The sequence below is a fragment of the Rhamphochromis sp. 'chilingali' genome (genome assembly GCF_963969265.1).
Source record: "Rhamphochromis sp. 'chilingali' genome assembly, chromosome: 1".
In the NCBI taxonomy this organism is placed as follows: Eukaryota; Metazoa; Chordata; class Actinopteri; order Cichliformes; family Cichlidae; genus Rhamphochromis; species Rhamphochromis sp. 'chilingali'.
This window is the reverse complement of record NC_137929.1, coordinates 51358330-51376376: the sequence shown is the minus strand read 5'-3', so window position 1 is coordinate 51376376 and position 18047 is coordinate 51358330. Positions and strand designations below refer to the sequence as shown.

Sequence of the window (18047 nt, the reverse complement as noted above, 5' to 3'; positions counted from 1 at the left end):
GCTGACGACTGTTAAGACAAAAGCTGCAAGAATTCATGTTGCTGTTCTGTTTGTTTTTTCTTCACAGCAGCTCAGAATGCTGCAAAGAGAATGAGCACGGATCATGTCATCATGGAAATGGTTGTTTAACCAAACAAGCTGATGAACATGTACCACGGGGTGTCCTGAACGTGGGTATTCATTTTTCACCAGCTTTCAGTTGACATTTGCCAGCATTTATCTGTGCAGGGCCAACGGGGACCGTAGTGTCATTCAAAAAAAAAGAGCTGAGGCCTGCGCAAGTGGTCTGTTTGTAACACTTCTACAAACTGAGTCTTCTAATAACTAATGTTATTGTCTTGCTGTATTCTGCCACAGTATTTCATGTTTTGCATTGTTATTGTGTGTGTGCAAGCCCATCACCATGTTGTTTACTTTGTTTATCAGGAAAACAGTAGTTACTATCTGAATATCAGGATAATGTTTTAATACGACTTCATGTTCACTAACACTCGAGTATAAACCTTGGTTTTTATCTCAAAGGGTTTTTCCTGTCCTGATGCCACTGCGTGTGCCTGCTGCGCAATCTTTCTTCATATCTTACCACTTATAGCCCTTTCAACAGTATCTCAGGTCGACCTGATGTGGCTCTAATCGACTTTAATCATTTTCCATTAAAAGGACCACTTAATAGCAATGTGGACAAAAGACCCATAACATCATCTGTATGTGACGCCAACACCACGACAGGTTGAGGCGATGGTTCACCTGCTTCGATGTATGACACCCGGTCATTGGGGACTATTGATGAGTTAGGCTCAGAGAGAAAGGTTTGAATTCAGTTAACATCCACTCATTTAAATGGAATTTTTATCTGTTTGGAAAACCAAAAATGAATAACCAGAGTGCAAAACGATGCATACTTAATTTACTTTTTTAGCATCTAGCTAAAACAAACCGTGGGTTAATAACCCTAGATGGGTCACCAGAGACCTGTTGAATGTTAGGAGTTTAAAAACAGAAAGAGCAAGTGTGTGTTTAGAGGAGACAAAGATGTGTCTTGGTTTTTATTCCTGTAATGAGATTTTTTTAATCAAATTTTTGTTTTTGGTTTATTTTAAAACAGTGGTAAGGTTTTGAATTAATATTTGATATGTTAGGTTCTTGTCAATAGTTTTTCACCTATTATGATCTTTTTGTACAGATTTAACCGATTTTTTAAAAATTGTTTTAGTTGAATTCTTAATTTCATAGCAAGAATAAATATATTTTAAAAATAAATACTTCATGTCTGGAGATGAAGAGATGCCTCTGATTCATTCTTGTGTTGTTGGTTCGTCCGGAGTGGTTCTTTTGTTTTTTCTCACTATTAAGGTTTTCATGACCAGTTTCTCCGATCACATTATCAACCCTGCCGAGTGACTTTTCTTAAAATCACAGAAATCTTAGGACTGAATAAATGTTAGTAAGCTTTCCCGGGTTCTGTGTTTTGTTGCTCAACAAAGGCTGTTCACTTTGCTCAGTTCCTTCCTGTTGTGGTGTGGGAGGGGACAGTGGGAGAGCAGAAATATGAAGAGAAACATAAGAGCAAAACTGGCCAGTTCTTTTATTGGCCACAGGTGGCTTTAGTCAAGTTTCCACTCAGTCATAAATCAGTAATAAGCAGTGAGGTGTAAAGCATGCTGTGACATTTCTGTTGACATGGAGCCCATAGTAAAAGTCCCAGACATGGCTGCTATCTGCTATTTTTGACGTGTGACGCTTTTGACCTTTTGTGACAATTTTCCTCTGTTTTCATAAGAGCAAGAACGTTTGTTGAAAAATATCAAACTGTTACATTACAGAGGATGTGAAATGCATAATCGCTGTGTGTGAAAAGGAAGTGTAGGGGCCTTCAGTGCTCGGCGAAGTGTTTGTGGTTTTATTTTCATCAGCTTTTGTACGGCTGTCTCTTGTTGTTTTTGTCCACACTTTCATCTCCGTACAGCATGGGCTCAAAACTTTACTCAAAATTAATAATATTTCTTTAAATTGCAAACAGAGAAATGCAATGATTATTGCTCCATCAGCTCTTTCAGCCAATATGGGTCAGCTGTGGTTAAATTGAGTGTATTCAATCTAGGGGAGTGTAATTTCTGAGAAGACACAGGACACTGTGCCAGTTTAAAAACCCACAACACAAACAGCTCAGCAGTTATATTGAAAGCATGTGCAGTTTAAAATGGCAAAAACGATTTAAAAAATGGAACAAAAAAAATGGAAACGAGTATAAAAGCTTGTTTTGACAGGTAAACTTGTTTGACCTATATTTAGTTTTCTGCTGTGTGGCTGGAAAATCTTGTGGTCTGGTTTCTGAGTAAAGCTGCTCTCTGTTGTGTTCGGTGGTGGGAACAATAGGATCTATCTCAAACACTGAACCAGAGGTTTCTGACCCTGAATAAGTACTGATGTCACTGTCATGGAGTGCACTGCTGTGTAAATCATAGTGAATCTTTACAAAGTCTTCACATTACAAATTATTTAGATATTCTCCAACATTTTGTACATAAGAAGGGAAAGAGGAGGGGGAATTGACGATGAATGAAGTAAAGACAGAAAAATAGAGGTAATTTAGTTCTTTTTTTTTTGTTATTTTATATAACAATATGTCTTGGTCAACACAATCACAGCTGCATTGTGCCGAATACAAATGTAAACCATGGGCAAGTCTGTCTGACTGAAACCACTTCCTGTGGAAAAATTTGGCCAGATTTGCAAAAACGCTAATATGAAACACTCTTAGGTTTCTGTTGTGTGGTACACTTTTAATCTACATTCTCATATTCTTATAAAAGACTCACTAAATCACTTGTTTACAAACATTCTCAGAACAAATCAAATGTCAAACTTGCTCCAGCAAAGAATGTGAATTACAGCTTTGCCAGAGGTAACCAATAGAATTAGCACCATCTGCTGGTTTTCTCTTAAAAACCCCTGGAGGGTCTTAAGGACATTTATTGTCTTTTGAATTTTTAGTTTTAAACCATTTTCACTGTGTTGAGTGGATTAAAGCCAAATTTGTCAAAGATTTTTTTTTTAACTTTTTTTGTTTAATTGTGGTGTAAATTCATTAAATTAGCCTAAAATGGCTAAGCTACAGCAATGCATCCACCTTTATGCCTTTGGACAAAAATTGTCCCATTGAAACCCATTATAAACGCTATTTTTCACGCCAGAAAAAATACGGTCAAAGGGGTCGTCAGGTTTCCAGCTTGGGTTTCGTTTTGGACTACAGGCCTTAGAGTTGTAATTTTTTTATTTGTCCACCGGGTGGCGCCCTTGCTTCACATTTGACCTCTGCTGGAAAACAGCGGGCTGCTTGGACAGACCTGCCGGAAATGACGCCTCTTTTCCGGCGTGCAGCAGCGGCTTCGCCCGCTGATCGTGCGGACCATTTTTTGGTCCCTAGGACCATGAGAGGGTGCATTTTTTTTTTTTAGTCAACAGGAAATGACGTATTTGTTGTCACGTGGTATCGGACGTGTGGGCTGGAAAAAGCAGTCCCCGGTGATCGTGCCCCGGTGATCGTCGCGACTTACCCCGGCAACATGCACTTATTTCGGCCTAGAGGAGGAGCATTTGCCGCCTGGAGACCATTTTCTGGTCCTGAAAAAAAAAATAAAAGGCGATCGAAATGACTGTTTGTGCCAATCTTTAGTCCATCTAAAGGCCTAATTATAATAACAATCAAATATTACTTCAAATGTTTTTTTGGGAAAATATTTAGTTTTTTAGTTTTTTTTTTAGTTTTTTTGTGATTTAAAGGGTTAAAACAACGAAAATATAATTAAAACTTTATATGAATATTTCAGGGAGAAGTAGTTTTAAAAGACTGACCAATTTAAAGTTTAAAAAAAAATTAATATTTAATATTTTTATTGCACTTTTTGGGCGTGGTCGATAGTGTGCATTTTATGAAATGCGCTCCTGGAAAAAAAATAAAAGGCGATCGAAATGACTCTTGGTGCCAATCTTTAGTCCATCTAAAGGCCTAATTATAATAACAATCAAATATTACTTCAAATGTTTTTTTTGGAAAATATTTAGTTTTTTTGTTTTTTGGGGCTAAAAAAACAGGGCGCTCATGTAATGAAACTGGGATTTAAAGGGTTAAAACAACGAAAATATTATTAAAACTTTATATGAATATTTCAGGGAGAAGTAGTTTTAAAAGACTGACCAATTTAAAGTGAAAAAAAATATGAATATATAAAGTTTTTATAGCACTTTTTGAGGAATGGACATTTATTGTCGTTAAGCACAAAGGTGGATGCATTTTTAAGACGCCTCCAGGTTTAATACAAGCAATCCAAATGGTTTAATAGTACAGACATTTAATGTTAAACATAGAAATGAATAAAATACACACACAAACACACACACACACTGGCACAGTGGGGTTTGGGTTACCACCTATAAGCAAAGTCTATCTATCTATCTATCTAGAGATGTATTGGAACGTAACTGGATGCAGTGGCAAAAAGCACACTGCCAATGGATTCTAGAGCTGTTTCCATTTTAAGTTTCCAACCTTGTCAGAACAGTTTGGCTATGGCCCCTTCCTGTTCCAACATGACTTGCACCAGAGCACAAACCAAGCTCCATAAATACATGGATGAGTCCTGACATCAGCCTCTTAGAAAACACCTTTGGGATGAATTAGAATTAAGTGAACCAGGCCTTCTTATCAAACATTAGTTTTTGATCTCACAAATCCACTTCTGGAATAATGATCAAAAACTCTTACATTACTAAACTTTGTGGAAAGCCTTCCCAGAAGAGTTGAAGCCCTATGACTAAAGAATGGGATGTCACTGAAGTTTGTATGCATGTGAAGGCAGATGAGCAAACCCCTATAGTTTGTATGCATGTGAAGGCAGATGAGCAAACCCCTATAGTTTGTATGCACTCAAAAAAAAATCTAAAGTGACAAACATTCAAAAACTATTTACATTTTAAGAGAAAGATAATGGCTGTTTTGTGTTTGTCTAAATGATGAGATTCTGGTCATATTAGGTTTATTGTTATCACCAGCACTGATTTCCACCTCACAGGGTTAAAAGATGTGTTTGTCAGCCCTAACAGCCCTGAATTTCCTTCACCATCCAGATCACAAAACATAAACAATAAAGCAACAGAACTAAAGTCCTTTTAGTGCTCAGTTGTAGCAGAAAGGTGCATTATAAGAACTTTTCTTTTTTCTTTTCAGGCTTCAAACCTCAGTGCCTTACTTCCAACCATTTTCTCTATAGATATTAAACCTGCCTCATTTGTATGTTTACATTTAAGTCTGTAAGATGTGTCAACTCTGTACATGTATGTCATGCCATCATTCCACCACCAGATAGAGCCAAAGACTAATATCAGTACACTGGAGATTGACATGATGGTGCGATTCTTCATCAGTAAACAATATGCATCTATATTATATAGTATATACATCTGTAGAAATGTGACTTATTTACTCAGAAAAAAAAATGTGCAGTAACAACGTTTGTGATATCCTTTTCCCAAGTTCTCTAGATTTTATAGCCAGTTTTGTTTTTCCTTAATCTCTTTCTTCTTCCATTAGACTACTTTATCTGTAAAAATAAAGAAAAAATACTGTTGAACGACTGACTTTACACTGTTGTTTTTAAGCCAAAATAAAAGTTAAGAAACAGGAGAACTTTTGACTCACAGAACGCGTGTGGACTTCCTCTCACCACCCAGACCACAATGCCAACGGTCGCTGCAACACCTACAGCCCCACACACAGCACCAGCAATTTTGCCAGCACGACTGCTGTCATCACCTGCATGTATGCATGGCAGAAGGAGAATAGCTGAAGTAATCAAGTACATTGTATTCATCTATTTTATACCCTGGCTGCACATTTTCAACCCATTAAAAGTATTCATAGTTACCTGATGCTTTGGGCTCATCTGCCACCATAGTTGATATGCTCAGTGTTTCTGTTTCGGTTACTGTTAAAGACAAACATATTGACATGGTGGGAAAATGGCCACATTCAGATTCATTCCAGTCCTGCACCACCACCAAGGAGAAAAACATGCATTATTTTGCAGCTACAACTAGTGATGGCTGAATGGCTCTGTCTTGTTGGGCACAACAAACATCTTTGTTTTGATCACTCCTAGTAGAATTACACAAAAAAATGCATTTGATAACTGAACGCCACTAATGGTAATAACAGGTTACAATAACCAGATGTCAGTGATGCAGGACTTTAACACAATATTAATGCTCTCTGTGTTTGACACACCAGTAGTCGTGCTCGCTGGAGTAGTTGAAGGCAGAACGGTTGTTGGCATAGATGTTGTGATGACTGGTTCTGAAAACATGATAATAAACATGTAAAAATAATTGATCGTGAAAAGCAATGAAGGGAAAAACATAATGTGAGTGTGCTCACCTGTGCGATAGCTCACAATCACACATCGTAGCTCAGACTGATATTTGGCTGCACTGATGAACAATTGAAATAGTACAAAAACATCAATATAAAATATTCCAGTTCTCGTGTATTTACTGTATGATGTGCTTTTCACTTATTATTATTAATGGATCCAAATCCCACACTGACCCTTTCTCTGCCTGGACTAAGAAGCAGACGGGATGATCTTCTCCATCTTGATTCTCAGATGGCGTCCAAGTCAGGATAAATTCTCCATGTGATTCATTGTGTTTTACAACATTGTGCGGTCCACTGAACAAAAGCTTTAAAACCCTTAAAAACACACACAAAGGAGAGATTGATGCTGAAAAGTATCAGATATAGAAATAAAAAGACAAAGATAAAGCCTAAACACCAATAACCCAAAAACAACAATATAAGGTAGTACTATATTTATTCTGCCTCAAATGAAGGAAGTATTTTATTGTTTCAGTTTGTTTGTCTGTTTGTTAGAATTCTAGCATCCACAGTTTTGAAGATATAATTTTCCAATTTTGTGTGATGGTAGATACCAAAAACAGCTGATTTAATTTTGGTCAAAACGGGGTCAAGGTCACACTAAATTTGAAAATCTGTAAAAACAAACAAACAAACTTTATATTAGCCACAATTTTGTAATGTAATGTTAATTTATTTTCTTCGAACTTCACAACACTATGACCTTGACCTTCAATTTCAGCACTCAAGGTCAAAGGTCAAATTTCAAGAAACCATATCTTTTCATTTTTTTCAATTGAATGTTGCAATGACTCAATAACAGGGTGACATCATCATATTGCAATAAAAACATCATAAAGTGTTAAAGTTTTAGTACAGCCCTTCAGTTTTGGGGAAGTTAGACTCTCTGAGAGCACTTGTTGCTTGTTTAATTGATTCTTGGGATTTAACTTCGTGGGCGCTCCACCTTTGTATTAAGTGGAGGGATCTAACCACTAAACCTTTAAAAAACACACGTGTAATGGTGCAAAAATTTTATTTCTTTGTAAGGTAAACATGGTACTCAAATATGTTCTGTGTTTACTCACATGGTGTTTTTCACCTCTGCCATAATGGTAATGTTCACTGTGTCATTAGTGTACATGCGAGCCCCATTGGCTGGGGTTGGAGGTAGAAACCTGGGCAGGTAGACTCCCTCTGAGCATGATGGTGCAGGAGAGTCCACTGGAAAAAGATTTTTAGGTCATTACAATAGATAGCTAGCAAAGTAGTGTAGCAAGCAATTTAACCTTGATATGAAGTTTATCAAATTTTGGTTGCTCAATTAAGACACTGGTTTGATATGTAAGGTTCCAAAACTGACAGAAAGTCAGAGTTGATTTGCACATGTGCAGAGGAGGGATAGAGGACATATTGGGCAATAGATGTTGAATACAGAGCTGTCAGGCAGGAGAAAAAGAGAGGGACCGCAGAGAAGATTGATGGATGTGGTGAAGGAGGACATGCAGAGGGTTGGTGTGACAGAGGAGAATGCTGGTATAGGGTGAGATGCAGGAAGATGATCTGCTGTGGCATAAAGGGAGCAGCCGTGAGTGAGTTCATCTTTTCTTGCAGCACTATGGAGTATAACATCCCTGTGCTGATTTTACTTTGAATAAACAGGATCCTCAAATGGTAAAAAGCTTTGAAAAAGAAAAAAAAAACCTACCCATCAGAGCAAATCTGATTGGTATTTTGCTGAGAGCCTCGCTGGGAGTGATGTTTGTCTGAAAACCATAATCACTGATGATGATAGTCTTTTTTGGGAAGTCCTCCATTTCCAGCTGTACTGCATATGAACCTTCATCTTGCCTGCTGACAGGATTAAATGACAATGTGCAAGCCTGCACAAGTTTGGTGAAGACTTGTTAAAAGTGGGCATTGTGTTTGAGTTTGAGGGGTAGAAATGTTTGTGAATTGTGGAGAGACAAACGGATGGATGGAAGAAAGACATTTTATCAGCGCTTACCATCAGCAGTCCTTCAGCTAGAAGAGCTAAGAATTAATAATTTACAACATTTCTCTGTTTCTGTGACTAGTTTTTACTGTAGTATCATGCTGTAAGTGTATGTGAAACTCACTTGTGAGATGGTCAGAACAGACGGTGGTGTACAAGGATTACACTCATCTGCGTCTATGTCTCCAAATCTGCATTTAACCTTGTCTCCATCAGGGTCAAAGGCCGACAGGGTGAAGACTCTTTGACAGTTTGAAGGGACTCTGGCACATAGGAATCACATGCAGTACAGTAAATACAAAACTCACCCAAAAATCAGCACTGTAACTTTGGTTTTTAACAACTGCAGTTTCAACAAGGCTTCCTCCAAGGAAAACAAAAATAAAATACATGTAAGGACTGTCAAGAATCACCCATTTAACCCTGTTAACATTCACCATGTCACTGGATATTCTTTAAGGGTTATAGATCGGGATAGAGCTCTGATATCTCCACATATTTTAAAAATATTGGAAAATGGAAAATCCTGTAACAGCAAAGCTGTAATGCCAAAACGTGTGAGGCACTGGTTGAAAGGTGAAAAGTGCCTTTAAAATTAGGTAGCCATAATGTTTTGCTGGTGCCCCACTGTCTGCTACTGACTTGGTTTTATGTGAAAAAAAATAATATGCAAGTCATATTTTATTTTATACTCCTTGTGCCTGTGCAGGTTCTCTTCCTCCCACAGTCCAAAGACATGCAGGTTAGGTTAAATGTCATTTATTAATTAGCCATTTGTGTGAATGTGAATGCAAACGTTTGCCTGTCTCTCTGTGTTCACTCGGTGATGGAATGACAACCTTTCCAGAGAGTCCTTGTGACCCAGCATTTTGAGTTTCTTTGTTTTGGTGATATTTTGTATTATGGTTTATGTTCCTGTTCATTAGTAGTCTTAGCTTGTTTCGAGTTTCTCATGTTCCTTGTTTAAGTCTTTGATGATTAGGCTCTCTGTAGTGTCTTTGTCCTGTAGGTCTTTCTTCGTGTCCATGTTTATCCATGTTTCCCCAGCCCGTCATGTATCCTCTCGCCCCCTCTCCTCCACTCCTCTGTCAAGCTCATGTGTCAGTCTGGTGTTCCTTTGTTTCCTGTTTTATTGTGAAAGTCTTGCATTCCTTATTCAGTGTGTTTAGTTTTGTTTTCCCAGTCTCGTTGTGTATAATTCGTCTCAGCTGTGTTCCCCATGTGTTTTCTGTTGCCTCATGATTTTACTGTGTATTTAAGCCCTCTGTTTCCCTCTGTCCAGTGTTGCATTCTCCCTCATCTGTCGTGGCTGTGTGCTTCTCCGTGTGTTTCTTTGTTAGTTCAGTATTCCTGAAATTTCCCTGTTTAGTTTTGTATCATTTATTCCACTCAGCAAATAAAACTGTGTTTTTGTGTTAACGTCCTGCCTATGAGTCTGCATTTGGTCCTTTCCTGCCTTCATTACAGTAAGTTTATGACAATTAAAACAATAAAGAAGCTTACCGCAGGGCTGGCAGGATGGTGGTCTGAGGTGACTTGTTTGGCTGATTAGTGTCGAGACGAGTCCTCAGGTCCACGTTAGTCAGAGCTCTCCATTTCTTCACCTTGTTTTTGGTTTGAATCCAGTCACCGCCATCCAATCTTTGGGGTTTCAAAGAAGGTAATTTGGTTATTTTCTATACACAACTTATGCTAAGAACTTGTGCAACATATACTAATTAGTATTCATTCATACAAGAAATGATGGGGTATTGTTATCAACCTGCCGGGCGGGTGGGTGGGAACCTGATGGACACTCAATGTTGCAAAGGTGCACCTAATAATAATCTGGGATATATTTAAATTTTAATGGCTTTGATCTCAATGTCAAGGTTAAAGTACAAGTTTTCTGAAAACCTTGTCTGTGTGATAATTTTATAACGAGGTCATCTAGGCGTCTCAAATGATTGCAATTATCAACTCAAGGTCAAGGTCAGAGGTCAAAATCAATCAATTTTCTCGTAGACTCCTGGTGGAGCATAGGCCTTCTAGGTCAGAGGTCAAGTTTACTGAAAATCTTGTAAATACAAATTGATGTATGTAAATAGATCTTTGTGAAATAGCAGGCAATGAAGTATAATCAGGTTTTGATGATGTTTTAGGGGAGACAAGTCAGGTAAGACTACACTGTGAATGAAAAAGGGCTCATATATATTAAGGTGTGATGCATGACATTTGATGCATTGTTAATTGTTGTTTTTGGTTTTTAATGTTTGTTAACTAGAATTCTTACGCTGATTGGGAAGACTAGAGAGAACATAGAAATCCCTTTTGTGTTGTGTCTGGCAGGACATCTGGCATTAAATCAAAATCAAATATGCAGTGCTACCTGTAATAGTGTGGCAGCCCATTGCAAATGCGGGAGGAGATGAAAGTAGCTCTGTTACATAATCTGATTGCCTCAAATTAGGATTAGGGGCTGGTTTGGAGTTATCATCTATGATAATTTAGACCTCAGAGGATTAAACCTTTCTTTTTTTATCTGACGTGTTACTGACCGTAGCTGAAACACAGCATTGCTGGAAACCTCCCGAGACATGACTCCTTCCCTCTGACACCACTCTTTGTCCTCCTCATCCACAATGCTCAGCTCCACACTTTCTGTACCACAGTCACCGCTGACACAGCTCCACATGTCTTGATCAGTGCATGAGCGAAAGCTCAGCTTGTAGTGAAAGGCCACCTGTAATATTGTAACAATAACACCTGTTGTGTTATTATAAAGAGTCCATGCACTGTTCAAATAAAGTCAGTGCTTTTAGGAGCCTTTTGGAATGTCAGTGAATTTGCCTTTACTTCAATCCTCCTTAATTAATAAGTAAAACTCTGAGCCCCTATTTCAGACTAAACTAAAGAGTCCTGGCATTAATGGTATAGGTACACCTACCGTGACAGAGCCATTATGCGTCTTGTCTTTGGGGGTAAAAGTCATCACTGTCCCAAAGAAATGGTTAGCCTGAGAACCAAAGAGCAGCAGCAATAGAAAGAGGAGCAGCATGTTTATATCCATAGTTGTGATCAGTGAAACTGCGTAGCCCTAAAATAAAGTTTAAAATAGAGTAAAATAAAGTCCTTGACCCAGTTATGTATGGCTCTGAAATGAAACAAACAACGTGTTTTTCTCCCAGTACTCCTCCTACTTTTGTCTCCTCCCTTTACAACTATAACTATGACACAGTTATGTTGTAAACTGAGAGCAGACAAACGGAGGCTGTCTCTTCAGTCAAGGCTTCATCGTACAAGCACGACTTTTCTCTTGATCCTGTTTACTTAGAGTTAACTAACTTTTTGCTCTAATCAATCTGATTGTATTGAGGAGCCCCACCTTTAAAGTTCACATTTCTTTCTCTCTCACTCTCTTGTTTTTGACAGAGTAGCAGTGGAAACATGATATGTGGCTTCTGCCATTCCTGAACGTGAGAAGGAAGCAGAAGGGTGTGCCAGCTGCTACCACGATCCAAACATTCTGGCACTGCAGGAAGCTGACTCACCAACTGTTACAAGCTTTAATTATTCCCACAATAGTGCTGTGATTATGTGCAGATTTACTCTTAAATCATGCAGTCTGATGCAGTGTGCACTACTATGTTAAACAGCAACTACACATTACTTGTAGGTCCTAAAGTACTTTCTTTTTTATCTTTATGTAGGACATTCCATTTCATTTCTATACAGATAATGGATTCTGGATTTTCAGGCCATTTTCATTTCCATAGGTCTAAAATGATGCAGTTTTGTCTCAGCCACTGCTCTGCCACAGTTAGGCTCTCCTTTGGCAGTGGTGCAACCCAGTGGGAACCTCTGGGATTGAAAAATAAAGTCATCACTAAAGTGCCAATAATGGCTCAGCAGCACATCGGACTACAATTAAATGTAGGTGACAAAGATTGAGTGTGTAATGTTTTCCATTGTCAGGTGATTGTACAGGTGATCTGGTGGAAGAAAACCTGTCTCCAAGCACAGACTCCAATGATAAATGTCACACTTGACACCAGAAAAAAAAGGAGCCAGGAGGCATCATTTTCCCAAAGATGGTGCAAAACAAAACAAAACTAATATGACCTCAACATCCAGCTGCAGGTTCAACAGATGTCTGCAGGATCTTCAGGAAAATTGAAAAGCAGCAGGGAATTCACTTAACTTTGCTATTTACAATATAAATAGCACAGTTGTCAGAGTTGGCCTAATGTTTTTCTAATGTTTAAGTTGGGGGAAACAAGCTTTTTCCTTTTGCAAAAACAGCTGCAACATTTTAGCACCAAGGAAATGCTGGACACCAAACTGGAGCCACAGATGTCAGTGGCTATTGGAGGACTTGGCACAAGAATTTCAGCAGTGACTCACACATGCCCACATATTGTGGCTGCCATGATCTCTTTCCTATTTAAATTTCTCCAACATCTGGAAGTCATGCTTTGTCATATTTAGCTCTGGAATTTGTTAAAATGTGGGTTGGTCTTCAAAAGGCACCAGAACAGAATTGGCTTCACGTTGTATGAAAAGAGGACCGATGGAAATAACTTTAGCTCTCTAGTCATCACTTTGAAAGTCACCTACATTGAAATTTAGTATGATGAGCGTAAACTACTTTACTTAGGATACTTTTTAGCCTTTTAACTGCAGACCTCTGAGGGGGGAGGGGGGAATGGAAATTGACAGACAAAACTATCCACTTGTATGTTAACTAGAAAACGTTTGCTCTTCTCCAAAGAGCTCCAAGAATAATAAATGCTGCTCTATCTGCAGAACAATCCCTCATATATTTGATACTCATGGTACAACTTGCTGGTAGCACTCCTGCATGTTTGGCTTTGATATAAATGCTAGAACATTTAGCTGTTGGCATAGGTGTGTCTTTATTTATCATACTTACAGTGTCTCCATTGTGAGCAGACACACACAGACATGTCCATGTATGATCATGTACAAACTTGCTCTCATGTTGACAGGCAGTGAAAATAACCAGTTGCTGACAATCTGGTCTGATCGGTACATGATGACCTCAGTACTGAGGTAGTTTTTAGTTGAAAAACCCAAATATTAACATTGTCAGTATATAATCTACCACAGATGTGTCAAACTCAGTGTCACTAAAGGCAACACTATGAAATGAGAATCAGAGAGTGAGTTAAAATGTGCACAGAAATTCCCTCTCTGGTGGAAAAGGTTTGTTGCACTGAACACTGAATAAATAAGGAAACCAATAACATAGGTTCAAAGGTCATTGTCATAAAATGCAGTCAAGGAGTTGCTAAATGAAAAGCTCCTGTTGATAACAGTTCAACAGGGACTACTGTGAGTTTTAGGATACTGACAGACATCAATGTTGCCATAACATGTAAATGTGTTAATCAGCTGAGAATCAATGACAGCTGCACAAAAGTATCCAAAGAATACATCAGTGAGCAAAATGTTTCTTGAGCTATAGGAAATGAGGCTCTTAAACCAAAGTAATCATTTCAAAGAATCCATTTAATTTTTTTTTGAGCATATATATGACTTGACTTGTAAAGAGTCTGGACTGCCCAGAAAGTTAATGATAGACAATTTGTCAGGGCGAATTAATGATGTCAGTGAATTAAATAATTCCAAAATTATCTGTGTATTTTTTTAAAGAGATACAGATAACAAATCCAAAAAAATGACAAAGAAGTTCACACAGGGAATAGAAAGATCTTGTTAAGGCCAACATGAAATGGTTCATTTCCTCATTTCAAACATCTAATATGATCTGGTATTCTGTTCAGTTCAATTCATTTTTATTTATAGCATCACAAGAACAGGTGCCTCAAGGTGTGTAAGGTAGAGACCGAACAATAACACAGAGAAACCCCAACAATCAGATGACCCCTTATGAGCAAGCACTTGGTGAAAGTGGAAAGAAAAACATGTTTTAAAACAGGAAGAAACCTCCAGCAGATCCAGGCTCTGGGAGGGCTTCCCATTGCTGCAATCAATTAGGGGTGAGTGGAGGGAGAGCTGGTATCTTCTATCGTAAATAAAATAATTTTTTTATTGTTTATTTTTTTTAACAACTGTGAGCCAATTTGGGATTAGGATTATGGTTTAGAATGTCCAACATAAAAATGTCCTCAGTGAAGATCGACTAACGAAAAAACCACAGTGGTGAGAAATACCCGCCCTCTTACAACACTACATTTTGTACCATGTTGGTTGAAAATTTTCATATCTTTTGAGGTTTTTAGCTCTCACGCATGACGTTTTACTTTCACATGTTGTCTCTGTAGATATTTCCTTTTGCCAGTATTTAAATTTTTCTCTGATAAAACAGAGTCACCTGCATCTGTGGGAGTCTGCCTGTAGCTTTAATGAACAAGCTTGTACATTAATGCCATCATTTCACCAACAGATGGAGCCAAAGACTCAAAACAGTTCATTGACCATTTATGTGAGGCTTTGACAGTAAAATGCAGACCTGCATTATATAACATTTACATTTGTAGAAATTGGAATGGGACGCAAGAAGCGAGCAGCTGAAAGTAGCTAGAAGACCAGTGATTTCCAGATTCTACAGGTTTGTTTTCCCCATCTTCATCCAAAGCTCCAACTTTTTTTCTGTAAAATTCAAAAACAAACCAAAAAGACAGGTGAACCACAGCCTTAAATAATGTGTATCATCAGAAAATCCTTTTAAAAATTTTGGAAAAGTAGCAAATGTTGTGACTCACAGAGCACAGGAGAACTTCGATTTAAAGCCCACAAGGCAATGCCAACAATGGCTGCGACGGCTCCAACACCAAACACAATACCAACAACTTTGCCAGCACCCATGCTGTCGTCACCTGCATGTAGAAGAAGGATAAACATAAAAGCTGACAATCTTTAAGCTGCTTTTAAGCTCAAACAATATTTCCATGACAGCTATTCACTTTCAAGCTATGAAAAATAATCATATTTACCTGATCCTGTGGACTCATATAGCACCTTCTTCTGATCTTCTGTTTCATTTACTATTAAATAACAGAGAAATGTAGTGAAAGATGTAGTAAATCCAAACATCAAACATAAGATTTTACTTCAACACATCAAATATCTAAATGAAGCTCATATATTCTGTTGCAAAAAAAGCAATATGACAGGAAGTACAATTGTTAACTGTCTTTTTGCCACTGGTTATAATAAATAACTAATAATGAGAGTTTGAACTGCCATCATGATACAGGCCTTTGGCAAAATTCATGATCTGCATCAGCTCCTCTATATTTCACGTACTGAACAGAAGAGTGGTTGTATGTTCTGGGGTGGTTGAAGGCAGAACAGTTGTTGGCAGAGGAGTGGTGATTGGTCCTGAAAATATAATAAACAAATATGTAAAAATAAACAGTTACAGTAATCAATGAAGGAAATGCACATTTTTGGAGTTTACTCACTAATTTGAATGCTCACAATCACACAGCGTAGCTCAGAGTGATACTTGGCCGTACTGAGAAAAGAAATCCAAAACATAGTAATTAAAAAATGAAACAGTACAACATATGTCCATAAAAATGGTGGTGCGAAAATGTTTAAACCATCTGACTTTAACTCTGCCTGGACTACGAAGCAGATGGGATGGTTTTCTTCATCTTCCCTGTCAGATGGTGTCCAGGTCAGGATGAACTCTCCATGTGATACAACATGTTTCACAACGCTGTGTGGTCCACTGAACAAAAGCTTTGAGACCCTTACAAAAATACATAAAATAGAGATTTGGCATGTAGGGGTAAATCAGAGTGCAAACATCAGAATTTATTGCAGACTGTTTCATCACCGTTCTTTTTATTGTATCTTTTTACAAAAAGAAATACATCTTAAACAATATGTTTAAAGAGGAAACGAGCAAGCAAAGACAGCTCTCTATCAATGCCTCTGCTAAATAATTTTCCCAGTCCTGCATCTGATTTTTTCAAACACATCTATTTATTTATTTTTGACCTGCAATTCAAAACATTCTACATTGCAAACAAAAATCAAATAAAAAATGTCTTGCACTGTCAAGGCATTCATGTAGGACATCTATGTAGCAATGCAACATAGGTGACATTGCATGGGTAGTGTAGGGTGATCCAGATCAAGTTATATTCTAACTTGGTTACTTGCCCTTTCTTGGGTAAATTAAATGTATATTTGGTAACCTAGATGGACATCAAAATTGGCCTTCCCATGACTCACTGTGAGGTTGTAGAACCACGTGGATTTTGTCCCAGCTAATCAGCAAAGATCAGGTTATGTGGCTGATACTGACATTATTGCATGTGGCCAACCAATAATGACCTAAAGTTTGTCAGAGTTCAGTGTCCCTCCAGAATTTGGGAAATTGGGTTTTTCACCCCAACCTACTCCCACTCTTGTTGTCATAACATCAAAACTAAGAGTAGTAATATGATTAAACTCATGTAATATATGGTTTAATAATTATTCTGCATGTTGAAATTAATGTTGTTTGTTCTGGATTTCTAAAATGTTTTTATGCCACATAATGATCGCACCATATTTGAATTCATGCCCTGTTCACCTCAAACTATTACAAGTGATGGATTGGATGTTACCACTACTTCATGTATGACTTTACAGTGATCCAGTGAGAAATGTAATTTTTTGTTTTTTGGTTTGTTTGTTTGTTTTTTAACTATAATTCTTATTAGTATTAAAATGTATTTAATAATTTAATGTCTGCAATTTATTTATCTTCAGCAGATCTAGACATCAATTTTACTATTTTTCTTCAAATGTGACTAGACAGGGATGTACTTCAATAGTGCATTATATTTACTAAAAGTGTGAATCAAGACAAATGTTCATGAATGAATTTTTTCTTAAAGTTATGTGTTTTTCATATAGTTTTTATATACACAATTTTTTGGAAAGAAATGTATATTCTGAACAAGCAAGGAATCATATATGGCAGCATTACTGATTTTGATTTGCAATGAAAATGAAAAACACTGAAAAGAGTCACAAACGTTTTTTGTTTTTTTTTAAAAGGTTCTATATTATGCTCACACACAATCTAGGAGAAAGTTTGAAACAAAAATATTCTTTACATATGCCAGTGTTTTGTTTCTTTCTCTTTAACTCACATGGTGTTGGTTGCCTCTGCCATAATGGTAATATTCAATGTTTCATTAATATAGGCCAACAGCTGAGCCCCACTGACGGGGGTTGGAGGCAGAAACTTGGGCAGGTAGGCTCCCTCTGAACAGGATGGCACAGGCAGGTCCACTGGAACAAAACAAAAAGGTGGCATATTAATTCAAGATCATATCAGTTAGTGACTTAATTTGGCAAGCTAGGATTTAAAATGAGATATGATTTTGAAAGTTATTTCAACAACAAAAATATAGCCAAGTAGCTGTAAATGTAGCTGTAGGTGCTTCAAATGTAACAATGTTGGAACTTTGTGTGGGACATGTATTGCTGTGTTAGCTGGTTATTGTGCCCCCAAATGCAAAGCAATTGAGTCAAGAGTCATAAGTAGTACAGAAATGCAAATCCAAGACCTACACAGTAAGTATTTACCGTAAATGTCGGGCTATAAGCCGCTACTTTTTGCACAAGCTTTGAACCCTGCGGCTTTTAGTCAGGTGCGGCTTTTCTATG

The 18047-nt window shown here is 37.7% G+C and overlaps 1 protein-coding gene across 2 annotated transcripts; it reads right to left on the bottom strand.

The window, feature by feature from the left end:
* Positions 1 to 5327: 5327 nt before the first annotated feature.
* Positions 5328 to 11527, bottom strand: LOC308406440 (uncharacterized protein). 2 transcript variants are annotated; one of them, XM_080897462.1, is made up of 12 exons: positions 11335 to 11527; positions 10946 to 11130; positions 9912 to 10049; positions 8533 to 8671; positions 8121 to 8295; positions 7501 to 7636; positions 6605 to 6748; positions 6434 to 6486; positions 6284 to 6352; positions 5925 to 5984; positions 5699 to 5812; positions 5328 to 5600 (listed from the first exon to the last, which is right to left on the bottom strand). In XM_080897462.1, exons 1-12 carry the CDS (start codon positions 11455 to 11457, stop codon positions 5587 to 5589), a joined length of 1350 nt encoding a protein of 449 aa, XP_080753588.1. In that variant the 5' UTR covers positions 11458 to 11527; the 3' UTR covers positions 5328 to 5586. The 2 variants fall into 2 exon arrangements, with proteins under 2 accessions (XP_080753588.1, XP_080753589.1); XM_080897463.1 differs by lacking the exons at positions 5328 to 5600; positions 5699 to 5812 and having other exon boundaries at positions 5923 to 6045.
* Between the last annotated feature and the right edge of the window lie 6520 nt (positions 11528 to 18047).